Source organism: Sapajus apella, unplaced genomic scaffold, assembly GCF_009761245.1.
Source record: "Sapajus apella isolate SASKATOON/1434 unplaced genomic scaffold, GSC_monkey_1.0 scaffold1, whole genome shotgun sequence".
Lineage (NCBI taxonomy): Eukaryota > Metazoa > Chordata > Mammalia > Primates > Cebidae > Sapajus > Sapajus apella.
This window is the reverse complement of record NW_022436941.1, coordinates 29,332,414-29,353,050: the sequence shown is the minus strand read 5'-3', so window position 1 is coordinate 29,353,050 and position 20,637 is coordinate 29,332,414. Positions and strand designations below refer to the sequence as shown.

Sequence of the window (20,637 nt, the reverse complement as noted above, 5' to 3'; positions counted from 1 at the left end):
GCAGGCAAGCAGCATTTTGAGAAACTGAAGTCACAAAGTAGAGAATATAAGTCATAATTTGAGTTGATCAGGGTTGAAGAGTTAACAGTTGCCAATGTAAGGTCTTGAAGAAGGGCGTATAGGTCAGAAATAATATTTATAAGACAGTAGCTATAGAATAAGCTGATATGAGGCTGAAACAGCAAATGAGGACTCTATCTGGGAGACAGCCAGAAGAGTTGATGTAAGGCACCAAGTAGGAGGACATGAGAAGACTGAAGTGAGGTGCTTACCCCTGCTTTCTGCAGAATTCGGCAAGTGAATGAACCTGAGAAGCGAGTACAGTTGTGGACAATGGACAGACTGATGCCAACCTTATCAAAACTTTAGGCTTGAACTTTTCTTAACATTTGGGGTTTAGTATCATTTCTTGACATGATATATTTGAGATGTATTTTAGGAGTGTAACATTTAACTGACTTGGGAAACCTCCAGATCTAATGGCAACTTCTAAATTCTAAAGTTTAGCCATTCTTCACATCGTAGACTGGAAATGTCAAATCACTAATTAAATCATTTAAGTAGCTTTCCTCTTGCTCTTTGTTGATTTTAAGGTTCAGATTTTTTCCCTCTTGGTGACCAGAGAATGTCTTGAAGCATTCTAGGGTTGAAGAGCACTGATGAGTTGCAGGCTGGCAGAGTTAGAGACTGAAACAGTGAAAACAAGAATGGGCCAGGATGTATGCAGACATTAAACGCTTACAGATTTTGACTTTTTTCAGGCTCCTGTTCTTTAATGACACACTTTCTCTTCTAAGAAGAATCAATTTTGAGGTTGTAACTGGTCTTCTTTAGAAATTCATATAACCTAAAAATCAGTGAAAAGAATAGCTTATTAAAGAATAGCAAGTCAGTCATGTAGGAGAAATGTGACGATATGTAGAGGTGCACGCATTATATTTTCAACCTATGTTTGACACTTCTTTTAAATCACAGCTTGCTTTTAAATCTTTTCCTAATTAATATTAAGAGGATCTTTCCAGTAAGCACATTCATTGAAAACAAAAACTTTAAAAATCAAGTGCAAAACAAAAAAAGAAAATTAAATCTATTGAAATGTTTAAAAATAATTAATATTTTGACATAACTATATTTTAACCAAGCATCTTCAACATTATAAAAAGATAAAAGATTCTTTGTTTCATTTTAAGACACCTCCCATTAAAAAAAACTCTAATAGCTTACGTGACCTAATAAACTTAGCAAAGACACTTTTACATGGTCGTGAGACATAATTGCAGAGACCCAGCTGGAGCCGAAAAACAGAGTAGTCAACAGTACTTCCAGACTTTTATGTGTTAAGAAATTCCATATCTGAAGTCCCCTGCATTTGCAAAGAGTACATTGTAGACTTGGTGGCAAGGGAAGTCAAACTTGAATGCTTTCCCTCAAATCATCACAAACATCCCACTATTCCTCTCCTAGAAGAAATAATTTCTGATTTATAACCTCCCTTAATAGGAGAATGCCCTTGATGCTAAATTGTCTGAACATTGTGTAATCTCATATTAATTCCCTAAAATATTAATATGAACCCAGACTTCCTAATTCCATTTTGAATCACATTTCATCTGTACTTGACCCCTTGCATGCATTTGCGTATCCCTCTCTCATCTAGTGGATGAACAGATATGTCAACACTCCTGCATTGTTTTATGGAGAAAAAAAATAAACCAATTTATCTTTCTTTAAAGCAAGAAAGAAGAGAGGAAGAAAAAAAGAGTGAGAATATTGGAAAAAAAGAAAAGAAATAGTTATTCCATGTGAATTAGGCATGAGGAGCATGTTAGGGTCAACTGAAAGATGAAGCGCCCCTTTCTATACTATGTAGTCCTAAATGTGGTAGCAAAGGACTTTTTACTTGAAACATTTTCAGGCAAATAAATATTATCTCTGGAGCTTTTCTCCCACGTCCATAAGTTGGGCACAGAGTGTCAGGTACCAATATCAGGTTCTTAACAGCTTTCCAGAACAATGTGTGGGGATATAATATATGTATTATATATATATTTACACGTTATAGTTTATACATAATTTTGCAATTATCATGTACAAATACTGCACACAATTTTACAGACACATTCCAGGTTTAACAACTCTATTTTTGTGTAGTAAAAAATATGATGGCATATGTTTTTAACGTTTTGTCTTTAAAACTTTAAATAGCCAACTAACCATATTTGACAAAACTAGAGCTCAAAAATAAATTTTTTTAGAATTCCTATTAAAACTAAAGTAAAAGAAAGTAGTATAAAGCAGGCTCAGATTTGAAAAGAGTATTAATTTTTTCTCATCAAAATCATGGCAGAAAAAATTATAACTGAAATAATTTCTATAATTTCTTGGTGTTTTTGCCAAAGAATGTGTTATAAATGGATAGACATGAGCAGTAAAGCTTTATTTTTTTTTTCAGTTCTATGACTCCATAAATATCCTCTAATCTGTAATCTCCTTGCTTCTTTTGAATCTCAAGCAATTTTGTGGTGGTTTTCTCTATGCCATTTTGAAATGAAGATGCAACACTGTACAAAAATGTTCTTTCTGTATTAAAAATTAACTGTTAATGTACATTATGTCAAAATAGTTCTTATTTTCATATAAACATACCAAAAATGTAATTGCTTTCTAAAATTACATTTATATACTTAAGTCAACTATTTAATTTCAGTGAATAATATAGTTTATGTTTTTGAGGAATTATTGAACTGTTATTTCCATATAAGTTTAGGCTGTTTTCTTCTTTTAGCTTACTCTTTCTTGCCTTTAAAACGTTATTTCTAGTATACTTGTGTCCTGAAGTTGATCGTCACAAATGTATTTGTTATTTGTTTCTTAAAATGCTTTGCTAAGATAATGATGTATATATGGAAATTATTGATAGGTTAATTTAATGTGATGAGGAAATTAGAAAATGGATGCCATTTAATATTTTCATGACTTTTTGAGTAATATTAATTTTTCAATTTTATTTTTCACAAAAATTAAAATTAGAGTTTTAGTTTTTTCTGTTTGAAAGTATTTCTCTTATATATTTCTTTTTTAAAAAAATTCACTTATTACTATTAAATGAAAATAGAATGAGTTGTATGCTATAAGCTACTATTGTCTTTAAATAATATAGTTGTCCTAGAAAGGCTTTTTTTACTGTATATTTATTAAAGTATAATTTATATACAGTAAATTTTACCTATTTTATTGCAGTTTTACCTGTTTTGACAAATGTATATAGTTGTGTAAACGCCATAACAACCAAGATAAAAAACAGTCCTATCATGTGAAAAAAAATTCCCCCATACTCCTTTGTAGTCAATCCCTCTCCAGCCTGTGAGAATATTATAAATGAAGTCATATACCATATAGACTTTTGAACCTGGCCTCTTTTACTTTGGATGTTGTTTTGGAGATTCATCCAAGTTGTCTTGCGTACCCTCATTAATTCCCTTTTCATTTCTAGGTAGAATTTCACTATATGGATGTATCGCAAATTATTAATCCACTTCACAGTTGAGGAATATTGAAACTGTTTCTAGCTTTTGATGATTACCAGTAAAACTACTGTGAAAATTTGTGTTTAAGTTTGTGACTGAACATTGTTTTGATCTCACTTGAATAAATACCTAGAAGAGACATACATAGGTCATATGATGTGCTTAATTTTATAAAACACTGTCAACCTATTTTCAAAAGTGGCAGTATTATTTTATATTCTTACCAGTGATGTGTGAGAGTTTCAGTTGCTCTGCATCGTTGCCAGCCTTTGTGTGTGTGTGTGTGTGTGTGTGTGTGTGTGTGTATGTGTGTGTGTGTGTGTGCTTTCAAATAAGTGTTGTTGAAGGCAGAATAAAAATATAGAGACAAATCTCCAAATTTAATGTTTTATTTGAGAAGCAAGAATTGCAGTTTGGGCACACATACAGACTAGGTGGTCTTCAGTATGGCAAAAGAACAAAGGAGGCTGGAGGTTGTATAAAAAGGAGAAATGTTATATATTGCTTTTTGAGAAAGGTCATTGGCACTAGTAAGGTTCTGGGAAACTGGTAAGCCCTGATCAGTGAGTGATAGTGGTGAACCAAATTAGTCCTAAGGTTGCAGCAGTTACAAAAAAAACTGGTCTCTAGTTAACAACAGGCAGTTTCAGCAGCCAGACTTGTCAAGAAATACATTTTTGAAGCAATGTTATGTGTCCTGAATGCCTTGCCTTCCTCACTCTGAACTCTGTTTTAGTTAGATATGAAAAGGATAATCCAATTTGTGTAATCAACTTTCACAGTGTGTAGTTCCATCTTCATGTGATTTTAATTTGCATTTCCCTAATGACTAATGATGCTGAGGATCTTTCTGTGTTCTTATTTGCCATCCTTGTATTTTCTTTGGTAAAGTATATGTTCAAATCATTTTTCATTGGAAATAACTATATATTATGTAGTGTACTATATGATATTCTAAAATATGTGTACATTGTGAAATAACAGAAACAAGCTAACATATGAATTACCTCATTTTTTAATGGTATAAATACTTAAAATCTACTCAGTAATTTTCAAGTATATAATACATTATTATTAACTATATTATTAAGAGCTCTTGAATTTGTTCCTCCTAGCTAATTAAACATTTGTGTCCTTTAACCAACATCATATCTCTCCAGTCTCTCCACTCCAAGCCTCTCGTGTTTGTAGGTTGTCTGTTTACTCTGTTGATAATTTATTTTGCTGTGCAGAAACTCTTTAATTAGGTCCAATTCGTCAGTTTTTGGTTTTGTTGCAACTTCTTTTGAAGACGTAGGCAAAAATTCTTTCCCAAGACCAATGTCCAGAAAGGTGGTTCCTTGATTTTATTCTAGGATTCTTATAGTTTGATGTCTTACATCTCAATCTTTAATCCATCTTGAGTTAACTTTTGTGCATGGTGAAAGGGAGGATCCAGTTTCATTCTTCATATAGCTAGCCAGCTATCCTAGCACGATTTATTGAGTGGGGAGAACTTTTCCCATTGCTTGTTTTTGTCTAATTTGTTGAAGATCCGATGGCTGTAGGTGTGTGGCTTCATTTCTGACTTCTATATTCTGTTCCATTGGTATATTGTGTCTCTTTTTATTTGAGTACTATGCTGTTTTGGCTACTGTATCCTTATCGTGTATTTCGGAGTTCAATAATGTGATACTTCCAGCTTTGTTCTTTTTGCTTTGGCTATTCAGGCTCTTTTTTGAATGCATATGAATTTTAGAATAGTTTTTTTTTTGTGATTCTGTGAAAAATGATATTAGTAGTTTGATAGGAATAGTGTTGACTCTATAGATTGCTTTGAACCATAGGCTTTGCCCATGTTTTAATCAGGTTATTTATTTTCTTGCTATTGAGGTGTTTGAGTTCCTTATATATTTGGATATTAACCCCTTATCAGATGTGTGGTTTAAACATATTTTCTCCCATTATGTCGGTTGTCTCTATACTCTGTTGTCTCCTTGGCTGTGCACAATCTTTTTAGTTCAATGTAATTCCAGTTATCTATTTTTGTTTTTGTTACCTGTGCTTTTGAGGTCATATCCAAAAATTATTTCCAGGACCAGAGTTATGGAGCTTTCCCTCTATTTTTTCATTTAGTAGTTTTACAGTTTCAGGTATTATATTTGTATTTAATTCATTTTGGGTTGATCTTTGTAAATGGTGTGAGTTAAGGGTCTTATTTCATTCTTTTGCATGTGGATAGCTCGTTTTCCCAGTATCATTTATTAATGAAAATATTCCTTCCCAATTATGTGTTCTTGGCATCTTTGTCAAAAATCAATTCGCCATAAATATGTGGACTTATTTCAGGGATCTTTATTTGTCCCATTGCTCAATGTGTTTATTTTTATGCCAGTATCATGCCGTTTGATTACTATAGCTTTGTAGTAGATTTTGAAATCAGGTAGTGTCGTATTTCTAGCTTTGTTTTTTTTTTTTTTTTTTGCTCAAGATTACTTCTTTGACTATTTGGGGTCTTTTGTGATTCCACAGGAATTTTGGAATTTCGATTTGCGTGAAAAATGTTATTGGAATTTTGATAGGGATCACATTGAATCTGTAGATTGCTTTGGGTAGTATGGACATTTTAACAATATTAATTCTTTCAATCCATGAACACAGGGTATCTTTTCATTTATTTGTGTCTTCTTCAATTTCTTGTATGACTGTATATAGTTTTCAGTATACAGATCTTTCACTTCTTTGTTTAAATTTATTTCTAAGTATTTTATTTATTGTAAATGGAATTATTTTCTTGATTTCTTTTTTGGATAGCTTTTTATCATTATATAGAAACCCAACTGATTTTTTAATGTTGGTGTTATATCCTGCAACTTTATTGAATTCATTTATTATTTCTAACTGTATTTTGGTAAAATCTTTAAGGGTTTTTGTATATATAATCATATCACCTGAAAATACAGACAATTTAACTTATTCTTTTTTGATTCAGATTTCTTTTATTCCTTTGTCTTGCCTAGTTGTTCTGGCTAGGGTTTCTATTACCGTATTGAACAGAAGTGGTAAGAGTGAAAATCCACGTTTTTTTCCTGATTTTAAAAGAACACCTTTCAACTTTTTACCATTGAGTATATTAGCCGTGCACTTGTCATATATGTCTTTATTGTGTTGAGATATGTTCTTTCTATATGTAATTTGTTGAGAGTTTTTATTATGTATGATGTTAAATTTTGTCAGATGCTTTTTCTGCATCTGTTGAGATGATCATATGATTTGTCTTTCATTTTGTTAATGTGGTATAGCACAGTTACTGATTTGGATATGTTTACTTTTTCATCCCCAGGATAAATATCACTTGATCATGGTGAATGAGGCTTTCAATGTGCTGTTGAATTCAGTTTGCTAGTATTTTGTTGAGGATTTTTCTATCTATGTTCATTGAGGATATTTTCTTTTCTTGTAGTGGTCTTGTCTGGCGTTGATATCAAGGTAATGGTGGCCTCATAAAATTAGTTTGAAAGTATTCCCTCCTCTTCAGTTTTTTAAAGAGTAAGAAGGATTGATATTAGTTTTTTAAATGTTTAGTAAAATTCAGCAGTAAAGCCTTTAAGTCCAAGCTCCTTTTTTCTTTTCCTTTCTTTTTTTGATGGTAAACTATTATATTTTCGAACTTTTTACTAATTATTGTTCAGATTTTCTCTTTCTTCATGATTCAGTCTTGATAGGTTGTATGTATCTATGAATTTGTTAATTTCTTCTAGGTCATCCAATTTGTTGATGTAATTTGTTCATTCTAGTCTTTTAAGACCCTTTACATTTCTGTACTATAAGTTGTATCTGTCCAGATATTTTGCTCATTTTAATGTGTTTTTCTTATTGAGTTTTGAGAGTTCTTCATATATGCTAGATACAAGTCCTTTTAAGATATCTGATTTCTAAATATTTTCTCCTACACTTTCAAAGAGCGGACACTCTTAAGTGAAGTTTATTTACTTATTGTTTCATTTATTTTATTTTTGGTTTTGTATCTAAGAAATCATTGCCTAACTAAAGATCACAATACCTTTTTTTCTATGTTTTTGAAATAAATTGTATAGTTTTGTTTTGCATTTCTGTGATCGATTTTGAGGACGTTTTAATATAAGGTGTGAGGTATGGATAAATTTTGTTTTTATCTATTTGCATATGTCTGTCCAGTCATTCAAGTACTAGTTTTTAGAAAAACTATATATTTTTTTGTCACCAAATTCCCTTTTTAACTTTATCAGAAAAGAATCCATCATATATGTGTAGGACTATTTTTGGATCCCTTTTTTAAAAAAAAAAACAATAAAAATTAAAATTACACTAAGAATACACAAAGAATTACATGAAGAACATATGAATATTTTCTTGTAAAAATTGTAAAAATACAGAAATACATGACGGTGAGAGTAAATGCTTATATAGGCCTTATTGTGCTGAGCATCACTCTAAATGCTTTAAATAGATTAGCACATTTACTCTTTACAAAAATTCATGAGATAGGTACTGTTATTTTTTCCATGTTACATATGGGAACCATGAAGGCAGAAAGAGGGCATGTAACTTGCATGTGATCATAGAGCTAGTAATTGTTGGAGCTGTTTTTAATCACCTAATCATTTTCCTTCACCTCTACCCCAATCCAATGCCTTACCTCAAATATGACAATTGTTCTTTATTTCATTTGCAACTTAATTTACCTTCATAAAACACAGGCAAAAAACATTTTGTTTGTATTCATGTCTATTCTTTTATAATTTTGAAACGACTATGTAATCTGAAGTTTTCCTGTAGAGTTTTTACTAAATGTCACTTAGTATAATTTAATTGGTAGGGCTAGTCTATCGTTCTGTAATTCTTGATGAGAGTTCATCTAGTTTTCCTGTCGACTGCTGAGACAATGTATTGAAGTTTCCAAGTGTATTTGTGGATTTTTAAATTTCTCCTTTTAATTCTATAAGATTTTCTTTCATGTATTTTGAAACCCTGTTGTTAGGTGCACACATATTTATATTTATTATGTTATTTTTCATAGTTGACTGCTTCATAATTAATGTCCCCTTTATCCTTTTGCTAAAATTTACTTAGTCTCATATTAACAAGCTGTTTCTGCTTTTGTATGGTTAGGTTTCGTGTAGTATCTCTTTTACCAGGTTTGCGCCAACCTAATATATCTTTTATTTTTTAACTTGTTTATTCTTATATATTTAAAATGAGTTTCTGTATACAGCATATAGTTTGGTCTTGATTTTTTTATCCAATCTGCTGTTAACTTTTAATTCACAGTTTACAAGGTTTACATTTAATGTAACTATATGATTAGATTAAAAACCATCACATTGTTAGCTGTTTTATTTTTTAAATCTATTATTTTGTTTTTGCTCCTTTGCATTCTGTTCTTGAGTATTTCATTTTAGCTCCATTATGAATTGTTGTTGATTTTTCTGTTAAAGAATTATTTTAGTCATTGCCCTAGGTTACATAATATGCATCTCTAATCAGAATCTATATTTAAATAATATTAGACTACCAGACATGTAGCATAAGTATTTAACAACAGTGTTTCCCAATTTCTTCCTTCCATCATTTGTGCTGTTGTTGTCTTACATACATTTTATTTTTACACATGCTATAAACACAATGCATTTTTAATATTTTTGCCTTAGTTATCTTTTAAAGCAATTTTAAATAAGGAAATGAAATTTATATCACCTTCATTTATTCTATTTCTAGAACCCTTTATTACTTTATGTATATGTCATGTCTTACCAAGGTGTTAAAAATAAATGTTAATATTTTTAACTATTTGCATTTAAAACACCAGTCTTTGACTTCTCTTGGCTTTGTTAAAAATTTGTTGTCTTTACTTTACAAAAGAAGACATACATGAGGCCAACAAACATTTGAAAAAATTCTCATCATCACTGGTCATTAGAGAAATGCAAATCAAAGCTACATTGAGATACCATCTCACGCCAGTTAGAATGGCGATCATTAAAAAATCTGGAGACAACAGATGCTGGAGAGGATGTGGAGAAATAGGAACACTTTTACACTGTTGGTGGGCATGTAAATTAGTTCAACCATTGTGGAAGACAGTGTGGTGATTCCTTAAGGACCCAGAAATAGAAATTCCATTTGACCCAGCAATCCCATTACTGGGTATATATCCAAAGCATTATAAATCGTTCTACTATAAGGACACATGCACACGAATGTTCACTGCAGCACTGTTTACAATAGCAAAGACCTAGAACCAACCCAAATGCCCATCGATGATAGACTGGACAGGGAAAATGTGGCACATATACGTCATGGAATATTATGCAGCCATCAAAAATGATGAGTTCGTGTCCTTTGTAGGGACGTGGATGAACCTGGAAACCATCATTCTCAGCAAACTGACACAAGAGCAGAAAATCAAACACCACATATTCTCACTCATAGGCGGGTGTTGAACAATGAGAACACATGGACACGGGGAGGGGAGCACTACACACTGGAGTCTGTTGGGGGGAAATGGGGGAGGGACGAGGGAGTGGGGAGGTGGCGAGAGATAGCATGGGGAGAAATGCCAGGTATAGGTAAAGGGGAGGAAGGCAGCAAATCACACTGCCACGTGTATACCTATGCAACAATCTTGCATGTTCTTCACATGTACCCCAAAACCTAAAATGCAATAAAAATTTTGATTCATTGATTTTTTAAAATTAACATTTTAAAAATAAAATCTCACTGATGGCTGTTCCTAAAAAAAAAAAAAATTGTTGTCTTTAGATAGCTGGGAATGTGTTTTATTTTTGTACTTGTTTGTGCTCACTTGGAATTTCAGGACCATAGGACTAAGAATGTTATAAGAGGTCCTTTGGCCTATTCTTCAGTCTAACAAGTTTACTGTTCTTAAGATGTTTCTAGAAGTTCTCTTTCTGAAGTTGAAACACAAGCCTATTTGGTCTATACTTCTCTTTTATCTCTCTTTCTTTTATTCTTTTACTTCTCATGTGGTGTTTGGAGCATTTGGACCATGTTGTCCTGCTTTTTAATGCTTTCTTGTTAATAATCCTGCACACATATAAAGATAGTTATTGAGTGTCTTGTTACTGTCTTCGTTACCGATTACCATCTCTTCTACACATTACAAAGTAGGAGGCGGTGTCCCAGCTCCCTTACCAAATTGTGGAAGTGCAACCTATATAGAGTGCTGAACTTAAACCCTCTCCCTAAAGTCATGTGGTTTGTTTTATTCCAGGCATGTACCTTTAGGAGAGCTCTGGGATTCTGAAATTGGGTGGGTTTCCTTCAAAAACAACGTTCACCTGAGGATGTGATTTATTCCAGAGCCTTCTCAGTGCAGTAGCCCTAGGTATGTTATTTGTATAGGGATAGGGCAGAAAGAAAAGAACAAGCTAGAAAACCTAGACTTTTCTGAGCAAACCATATTCAGTTGTGATTTACAAAGAAGTACTCTTGACAGCCAGGGCTGGTCCTGTAGTAGAACTTATAAGCACTTGTCAGTTACTCGGGTTATTGCAAGAGACACTTATTTTCAAGCTTTCCCCTTTAATTCTTGTCCAAAGTATAACATTTTCTTTTTGTCTTTTTTCCCCCAGGGGTGCTACATCCATTGTGTACAGATGCAAACAGAAGGGGACTCAAAAGCCTTATGCTCTCAAAGTGTTAAAAAAAACAGTAAGTTTATTTCATTATATAATGGCATTTCTAAGGAGCCTGTGACCTGGAGATGGCAGGAACCTGACTTGAAGAGTGGAGGGGCCAGAGAGCTTCTATGTGCAAGTTACTTGTTTGGCTCTTGATTACGGGAGTTGCAAACCAAATAGGTTGTTGCCTGGTGGAAATTGCATGAGACTTTGAAAACAACTGGATCACTGATAGGATGTGGTTGTGGGGAGAAGTTTGGCAAGAGAAACATTTAGTATTGGCAGGTAGACCTTATTTTGTATTTTAGCCATGTTCTTAGAGATACATTATATATATATATGTGTGTGTGTGTGTGTGTATATGCGTGCATATGTATACACACACACAAAAAAATAATTTCAATATTTAAATATTTAAACCACATTTTAATATGTTAGAAAAGCTTCCTATTGAAAAGAATTTTAAATAAAACACAAACGTATTTGTTAAAGGAGTCATCAGATTCTAATTAGCCTTGATTTTCAAATGTTACACTTGCTTTAGCAGAGTATAATTGAACAAATGCTAATGTTTCTGGAACTGAACCCGCTCATCTAGAAGTTTGTACTGGGAAAAAAGAAAGGATTTGTTTGAGGGTTGTTCCTTTTGCCCTACACTTGTAGGTAAGCCGAGGAGGCAAAAGTGATTTAGGCTCATCTCTAATGAGTAAGAAACACAGCAGATGGGAGTTCAAAATATAAATGCCAGCACCTGTGTAATACTATCTATACCCCAGAGAGTATTTTTCCATTTTAATGCCCTACTTGGATTTTGTGTTCTTAGACAGCCTCTACTCATAAAACCACAAAAAGACAAGATACTTTTTTATAGCACATTCCTTTTCAAATTTCATGTGAACAAATATGTGAAGTATATATATGTCTATATCTGAAAACCCAGTTGTAAAGTATATTGAGAAGTATCATAAATTTTGAAGTCAAATACCTTTTTTAGGCCAAGGAATTTTTTTTTCCCTAAAGGCAGCTTAAAATTAACAGCTGTTTTTGTATTGTCTGGCACAAGGAAATTTTAGAATCTCTGGTAATGAGGATCATAATGGTACAAGGTTTTCAGCCAAATAGAAGTAGAATGGCATTTTAAACAATCTGTTAGATTGTTTAAAGTCATAGCAAAATAACGAAGACAGATTAATGAAAGTTGGTAATAATTTAAATGACAATTGCTACTAATGAATTTTATATTCTGAATTTTCTGTTTGGTATAGACAATGATTTAAGTTATTCCAGAAAGTAGAGGAATCTTTAGACTGATAAGATTTTGAATTTTCCCTTAATTTAATTTCTTATAGCCATAAAATTTATCTGAGCTAAGGATTACTAAAACTTTGAAGAAATATAATTTCATGTTAAATATCTATTTTTTATGAAAATAAAATGGCATGTTTTATCAGCAGTCACATACAAGATGTTTTAGGACTTGGTTTTACCATTTCTTGTTGGTTGAAATGTTGTCAGTGGAAGCTCTTAAGTTTAATTAGATCCCATTTTTCTATTTTGGCTTTTGTTGCCATTGCTTTTGGTGTTTTAGTCATGAAGTCCTTGCCTATGCCTATGTCCTGAATGGTATTGCCTATGTTTTCTTCCCGGGTTTTTATGGTGTTAGGTCTTATGTTTAAATCTTTAATCCATCTTGAGTTAATTTTTGTATAAGGTGTAAGGAATGGGTCCAGTTTCAGCTTTCTGCATTTGTTAGCTAGTTTTTTCAAACACCATTTATTAAACAGGGAATCCTTTCCCCATTGCTTGATTTTGTCAGGTTTGTCAAAGATCAGATGGTTATAGGAGTGTGGCATTACTTCCAAGGCCTCTGTTCTGTTCCACTCATCTATATCTCTGTTTTGGTACCAGTACCATGCTGTTTTGATTACAGTTGCCTTATAGTATAGTTTGAAATCAGGCAGCATGATGCCTCCAGCTTTGTTCTTTTTGCTTAGGATTGTCTTGGCTATGCAGGCTCTTTTTTGGTTCTATATGAAGTTTAAGGTGGTTTTTTTCCAGTTCTGTGAAGAAGGACAATGGTAGCTTGATGGGGATAGCACTGAATCTATAAATGACTTTGGGCAGAATGGCCATTTGCATGATATTGATTCTTCCTAACCATGAGAATGGAATGTTTTTCTATCTGTTTGTGTCCTCTCTGATTTCCTTGAGCAGTGGTTTGTAGTTCTCCTTGAAGAGGTCCTTCATGTCCTTTGTTAGTTGTATTTCTAGGTATTTTATTCTCTTTGTAGCAGTTGCGATTGGGAGTTCATTCATGATTTGACTCTCTGTTTGTCTGTTATTGATGTATAGGATTGCTTGTGATTTTTGCACATTGATTTTGTATCCTGAGACTTTGTTGAAGTTGCTTATCATCTTAAGGAGATTTTGGGCTGAGACGATGGGGTCTTCTAAATATGCAATCATGTCATCTGCAAATAGAGACAATTTGAGTTCCTCTTTTCCTAGTTGAGTACTCTTTATTTTCTTGCCTGATTGCTCTGGCTAGAACTTCAAATACTATGTTGAATAAGAATGGTGAGAGAGAGAGCACCCTTGCCTAGTGCCAGTTTTCAAAGGGAATGCTTCCAGTTTTTGCCCCTTCAGTTTGATATTGGCTGTGGGTTTGTCATAGATAGCTTTTATTATTTTGAGATATGTTCCATTGATACCTAGTTTATTGAGAGTTTTTAGCATAAAGGGCTGTTGAATTTTGTCAAAGGCCTTCTCTGCATCTATTGAGTTCATCATGTGGTTTTTGTCTTTGGTTCTGTTTATGTGATGGATTACGTTTATAGATTTGCATATGTCGAACCCTCCTTGCATCCTTGGGATGAGGCCCACTTGATCATGATGGACATCTTTTTGATGTACTGTTGCAATTTGTTTGCCAGTATTTTACTGAGGATTTTTGCATTGATGTTCATCATGGATATTGGCCTGAAATTTTCTCTTTTAGTTGTGTCTCTGCCAGGTTTTGGTATCAGGATGATGTTGGTCTCATAAAATGAGTTAGGGAGTATTCCCTCTTTTTGTGTTGTTTGGAATAGTTTCAGAAGGAATGGTACCAGCTCCTCTTTGTATATCTGGTAGAATTCAGCTGTGAACCCATCTGGACCTGGACTTTTTTGGTTGGTAGGCTATTACTGCTGCCTCAACATCAGACCCTGTTATTAGTCTATTCAAGGATTCAACTTCTTCCTGGTGTAGTCTTGGGAGAGTGTAAGTGTCCAGGAATTTATCTGTTTCTTCTAGATTTACTGGTTTATGTGCTTAGAGTGAAACAACAGAATGGGAAAAAGTTTTTGCAAACTACCCATCTGACAAAGGGCTAATATCCAGAATCTACAAAGAACTAAAACAAATTTACAAGAAAAAAACAACCCCTTCAAAAACTGGGCAAAGGATATGAACAGGCACTTTTCAAAATAAGACATTTATGTGCTGTTGTTGGCCAACAAACACATGAAAAAAGCTCCTCATCACTGGTCATTAGAGAAATGCAATTCAAAACCACATTGGGATACCATCTCACACCAGTTAGAATGGCAATCATTAAAAAATCTGGAGACAACAGATGCTGGATAGGAGGTGGAGAAATAGGAACACTTTTACACTGTTGGTGGGAGTGTAAATTAGTGCAACCATTGTGTAAGACAGTGTGGTGATTTCTCAAGGATCTAGAAATAGGAATACCATTTGACCCAGCAATCCCATTACTGGTTATATATCCAAAGGATTATAAAGCAGTCTATTATAAAGACGCATGCACACATATATTCATTGTGGCACTGTTTACAATAGCAAAGACTTGGAACCAACCCAAATGCCCATCAATGATAGACTTGATAAAGAAAATGTGGCACATATACACCATGGAATGCTGCACAGCCATGAAAAAGGATGAGTTCATGACCTTTGCATGGACATGGATGAATCTGGAAACCATCATCAGCAAACTGACACAAGAACAGAAAACCAAACACTGCATGTTCTCACTCATAAGTGAGTGTTAAAGAATGAGAACACATGGACACAGGGAGGGAAACATCACACACTGGGGTCTGTTGGGGGGTGAGGGGCTAGGGAAGCCATAACAGGGGGCGGGGATGTTGGGGAGGGATAACATTAGGAGAAATGCCTAATGTAGGTAAAGGGGGATGGAGGAAGCAAACCACCATGGCCTGTGTATACCTATGTAACAATCCTGCAAGATCTGCACATGTACCCCAGAACTTAAAGTATAAAAAAAATTGTCAGTAAAATGTTGAAGGGCTATTTGCTTTTCATAGTTGAGGAAACTTTGAGATGGAAGTGGCATATGAAACTCTAGGAAATAAACACTAGAAATTACATGTGAATGCTCAAGAATTTCCGAGGACAACAAGCTGGTTTAAAAATCATTGGCTTATGTCAAAAGTTTTTGATAAATTGGAATAAGAGGTCAGTGGAGCCATTTGGTGGGTTCATGATGTATATTCATTGGGCAAGCACAGCTCTGGTTTGTCCTCTCTGTCTTCTCGCTGTTGTGAAAACATCTCCCTCAGAAACAGGCAGGAAGAGCCTGTGAACGGGAACAAAGTGTCAGATGGAGCTGCAGAGTGGTGCTGTAAGGCAGATGTTGTCAAACACAGTTACTGCTGTGCCAAATGGAATGAGAGAAAATGCCCTGGAGAAACCTCAGCTTTGAATGTGAATTAGATAGAATCCCCAGTATTGTCTCCTAGGATAAACCATGCACAGAGATGTGTAAATGAGAGAAATAGCAGGCAAAACCTCAAAAGGCAGTTGCCTCTAGCATTTCATTCCATATCGGTCACTGAGACGGAAACTTTCTTATCTAAAGGAAATGAATGAAGCCTAAGAATCTATTTATAGAGGAAAAGTGATGTGGGGAAAATATTTTCTTAGAGAATTCAACCAAGGGGTCTGCTCCTGAAGGGAAAAAAGGGGGTTCAGAAAGCTTGAATTATATATGTAATCTCTTAGACTCAACAACACAAAATTGCCTTTATTAATGCAATTTTTTATTTATTTCTTGGCCTTCAAAAATGGCAATTTTATATGTTCTAACTAACAACTTAAAGACTACTGTATTACTTCAATGGGCGGCTGCTGTCCTCATTTTATGACTAGACTTAAGTCCAAGAGGCATCTGTCTATCTGTCTGTCTGTCTGTCTGTTTCCATCCATCTTAGTTTCCTAGGGCTGGCCCAACAAGCTACTACAAACTAGATGGCTTAAAAGAACATAAATTTATTCTCTTACAGTTGTGGAGGCTAGAAGTCCAAAATAAAAGAGCTGGCAGGGTTGGTTCCTTCTTAGGGCTCGGAGGAAGATCTGTTTCATGCCTTTTTCCTGGCTTCTCGTGACAGCCAGAGATACATGGCATTCCTTGACTTGTAGATCATCATTCTAATATCTGTCTCCAGTTTTTACTAAACCAAACTTGAGCCAGCTCACCCAGTGTACAGAAAAAAAAAAAAAGAAAGAAAAACACTAACACCAGGACTTGTAGTGAGAGAAAGTGAGGCTTTTATTGCAGGGTGACAAGCAAGGAGAATCAGGCAACTCACACTTAAGACCCAAACTCCTCGATGGCTTACAAGCAAGGGCACATTATAAAAGGCAGGGTTACATATCAGGAAAGCAGAAGTAACAGGCAAAATCATCAATCAATATATGGAAGTTATACATTGCTTTGGCCCAAAAAGATGGGGATATCTTAAAGTAAAGGCTTACAAATAGATGGGTTCTGAGATTCTTTGATTTACAGTTGGTTAGGGAAGCAACATGTTGTCGAAATACTTGTGGTCAGAAGAACGGAATGTTAAGATCTGGCCTTTGGGCATGACTGACTCTACAGGCTTTCAGGGAAGAAATTTACAATAAGGATGGTAGTCAGTGTTCACTTCTTAGTTCCTCCTTATCTGAGGTCTACATGACAGTGGTTGGCATTTTTCATCTGGTGAGGGCCAAGGTTTCTGAAGAACAACTCAAGGATATGAGATGCTATCTTTAGTTTCTATGAGGAACCAAACATGTTGTCACTCTAACTTACTTGGATAACAATTGTTTAAGCTATTATTACCTTTTTGCTCAGTGGATTACTTATATTTACTATTCAAATTTCTGGTTGCAGGGCTAGCTAGATGCCTGGAATCTCCTTAGAAGGAACTCAATATTTTTATTTTATCTCCTTGCTGGGAGGCCAGGGGAGACTGGCAGTCCCCTAAGAGGGGTTCTTGTGCCCTCTCACAAGGTCACATGACAGTCTTCTTCCTGTGTGTCTTTATATCATCCTACCTCTGTGCATGTCCCTGTCCAGATTTCTCTCTTCTTATGAAAAAAAAACCACCAGCCCTCTTGGAGTAGGGACCCACCCTACTCCTGTATGACCCAAACTTAACTAAACTAATTGTATCTGGATCAACACAATTTCCAAATAAGGTCACATTCTGACGTACTGAGAATTATGATAATGCCCCTCTTGAGGGAGATTTAATTCTACCATATCTATAAGGGAGGACTTTCAAGATGAATTTCAAAATACTCCAATATTTTATCTGAAGATGAGTGAAACATAGCATATTTAAGAAAGTTAATAAACATAAGGAAATCCATCTAACTTATAAATAATTTAATGTATAAATATTTTTAAGTCTGAGAAAGACTTCCTCAGACTTTCTCCTAAAATGAATCCTCTTTCTTGGGATCTGTTTAAATACTTTTCCATAGGAGTTTACACAAATTCAATTTTGTGGCAATATGAATGAAGGTCTTCTCTCACAGCTTAGTAAAATAATTAGGAAGAATGTAGTTTACACTAGCAATGAGAGACTATTTTTCCATGAAAAACCCTGAGCATCATTGAGATTTTATTAAGTACTCAAATGTCTGGGTTTTAATAGGTGAATGCTCTGACTTAGCCATAGGAATACAGACTAAAGCAGAAGCTCTTGTGGAGAAATCTTATGGTGGTCACGTGCAGGACAGAGTCAACTCTGATAATTAACATAAAGTGAATTGTCATGTTTAGACAACTGGATATTATGGATAGTAAAATATCCTTGTGAGAAATTAATAGGTAATTATGAGACATATTTTAAGTTAATATATATTTTATAAATGGGTATAACATTATATATTTAATATGTAGTTACATTTCAAAGAATTGGAATACGTTAAATTACATATCAGCCAGCATCATAAAGTCTATAATTTACTTTCAATGATTAAACAACAACAAAAAATTTTATGTATATGAACAGGTGTGGGGAGAGAGGAAAATCAAATATGGCAAAAATAAACAATTATTGTAGTATATTAGCGTTCATTCTGCTATTTCAACATTTCAGATACATGAGCATTCTCATAATGAGAAGTCTGGGGAAAAGCATAATTCAGCATTGAAATCCTGCTCGCAAAGTTGAACATTTCTTCTGGCTATTCAGAAAGCGTTTCAAGATCTTGCACTCTCTTAATGTTATGACAAACGTCAGTGACTCACTGTTATAAATGTATCGCAGTGCCAGAAAATAGAAAATGATAATTGAACCAACTTTTTATTGTGTTGAAAAACACTTGTATATTTCCTGTAACAATATCCATTTGTCTCATTGTGTCATTAGCAGGGATAAAGCTTTGATGGTGTTAAGAGTAAACAAGAGAGGAAAATGGATTGAAGTGCCTTTTGGGTTGTTTATTTGTTTGATATTTTTTCCCACTTAGTGTTAGTGATTCTTGTACTGAAAAAGTCATCAAATCCCTAGGTATGACATTCATCCTCTCCTCTTGGGTAGGGATGGCCTAAGTGCAATTTTTGTTGCCCATAAATATTGCATTATCTTGTATGTATTGTCTAATTTTCTTGCAATTATCAGTGGAAATTTAACTTTGAACTTTGTAAATCATGAATCAAGGGTGAAGGAAACAAGCCCTTCAGTGTTTCTACTGTATGTGATATTTGAAGTAGAGTAGAAAGATTTTATTAAGTTATTTTGGGTCATTAAAAGATTTTGACAGATATGGCTAGTGGGGACAACCAGTGTTTTACAAGATGTAACCTTTTTATTGATGTTAAATGGTGAACTTAAAACTGTATGAAAGGAAAAATATAAATTCAAGTAAGTGTCAAAATTAGAACAAATTAAGCAGATGGAAACTTCAACCTGGACTGAATTTTGCTGAATTAAATGGAATCTCAGCTTTTAAAGAATGATGTGATGATGATGGAGTCTCTATTCCAGGAGTAATTCATATGAATTATAGTTTACCTTTCTTTCTTAGGAGTACATAGCTCAGAGTATATCTAAATGACCACACATCAGACTATAAATGTGACTTATTTTCAAGGAGAACGGATTGAGATTTAAGAAAATTATGCTCCATTAATAATTTATAGTATCTCTAAAATTTTGGAAACAGATACTTGAACTTCAGAATTCAGATGAAATTTATAGCTGTGTAACTCAACTCTTGGAAAAGCTTGCATTAATTTAATTGTAAAATATATGCCTCTCATGAAAGACCTATTATTGAGTCTGAGATCTAATCTCAGTGTGTAAAATCAGAGTTTCTAGGTATTCTGACTCTCCTTAAAAATGGCTATGGTGGCCAGGTGCAGTGGCTCACACCTGTAATCCTAGCACTTTGGGAGGCCAAAGCGGGCTGATCTCTTGACGTCAGGAGTTCGAGACCTTCCTGGCCAACATCGAGAAACCCTGTCTCTACTAAAAATATCTTTTTTAAAAATTAGCTGGGCATGGTGGGAGGCACCTTTAATCCCAGCTACTTGGGAGGCTGTGAGAGGAGAATTGCTTGAACCAGGGAGGCAGAGGTTGCAATAAGCCAAGATCGCACCACTGCATTCTAGTCTGGGCAAGAGAACAAGGCTCTGTATCAAAAAAAAAAAAAAAGCTATGTAGTAGTGGGGTGATGTTATGGGCTGTGGTACCAGACAGATTGAGTTTAGGATCACGTTTACCACATACTAATTCTATGAGTTTACAAGTTATAGAACATCTCTCAATCTGTTTCTTCATCTTTAAAATGGGTTCAAGAGCATCTAGGTCAGAGTGTTCTACCGAAGATTAAAATAAATAGTTCCCAGCACATAGGAAGCATGTAATACATGATGAACATTATTGTTATTAATTGGAATGAGTTCACAGAGATATTTCATAAGAGTACCAGTTCATTCTACTTAATTTTAATGTTCTCATTAGCTTGACTTAAAGTCAAACAGTGAGTAGCACAGAGGATTATTATGCACTTCTGTGTAAACATAATTAATTACATTGTTTTTGGAGTACTTTTGAAATTACTGCTAAAGTGGGTTCGTACTCTATCATTGCTATCAATAAAATGTAATGTGGCACACAATAAGAATTTCCGATCCTATGACCTTT

At 34.2% G+C, this 20,637-nt stretch overlaps 1 protein-coding gene across 1 annotated transcript in view; it reads left to right on the top strand.

Annotated features, from left to right (window-relative positions):
- The window catches only part of CAMK4 (calcium/calmodulin dependent protein kinase IV), a 265,094-nt gene that overhangs the window by 104,501 nt on the left and 139,956 nt on the right, over positions 1-20,637 (top strand). The window contains exon 3 of the mRNA XM_032274634.1: positions 11,141-11,219. Within this exon, the coding sequence (XP_032130525.1) occupies positions 11,141-11,219 (79 nt within the window). The remainder of the gene's footprint in view (positions 1-11,140; positions 11,220-20,637) is intronic.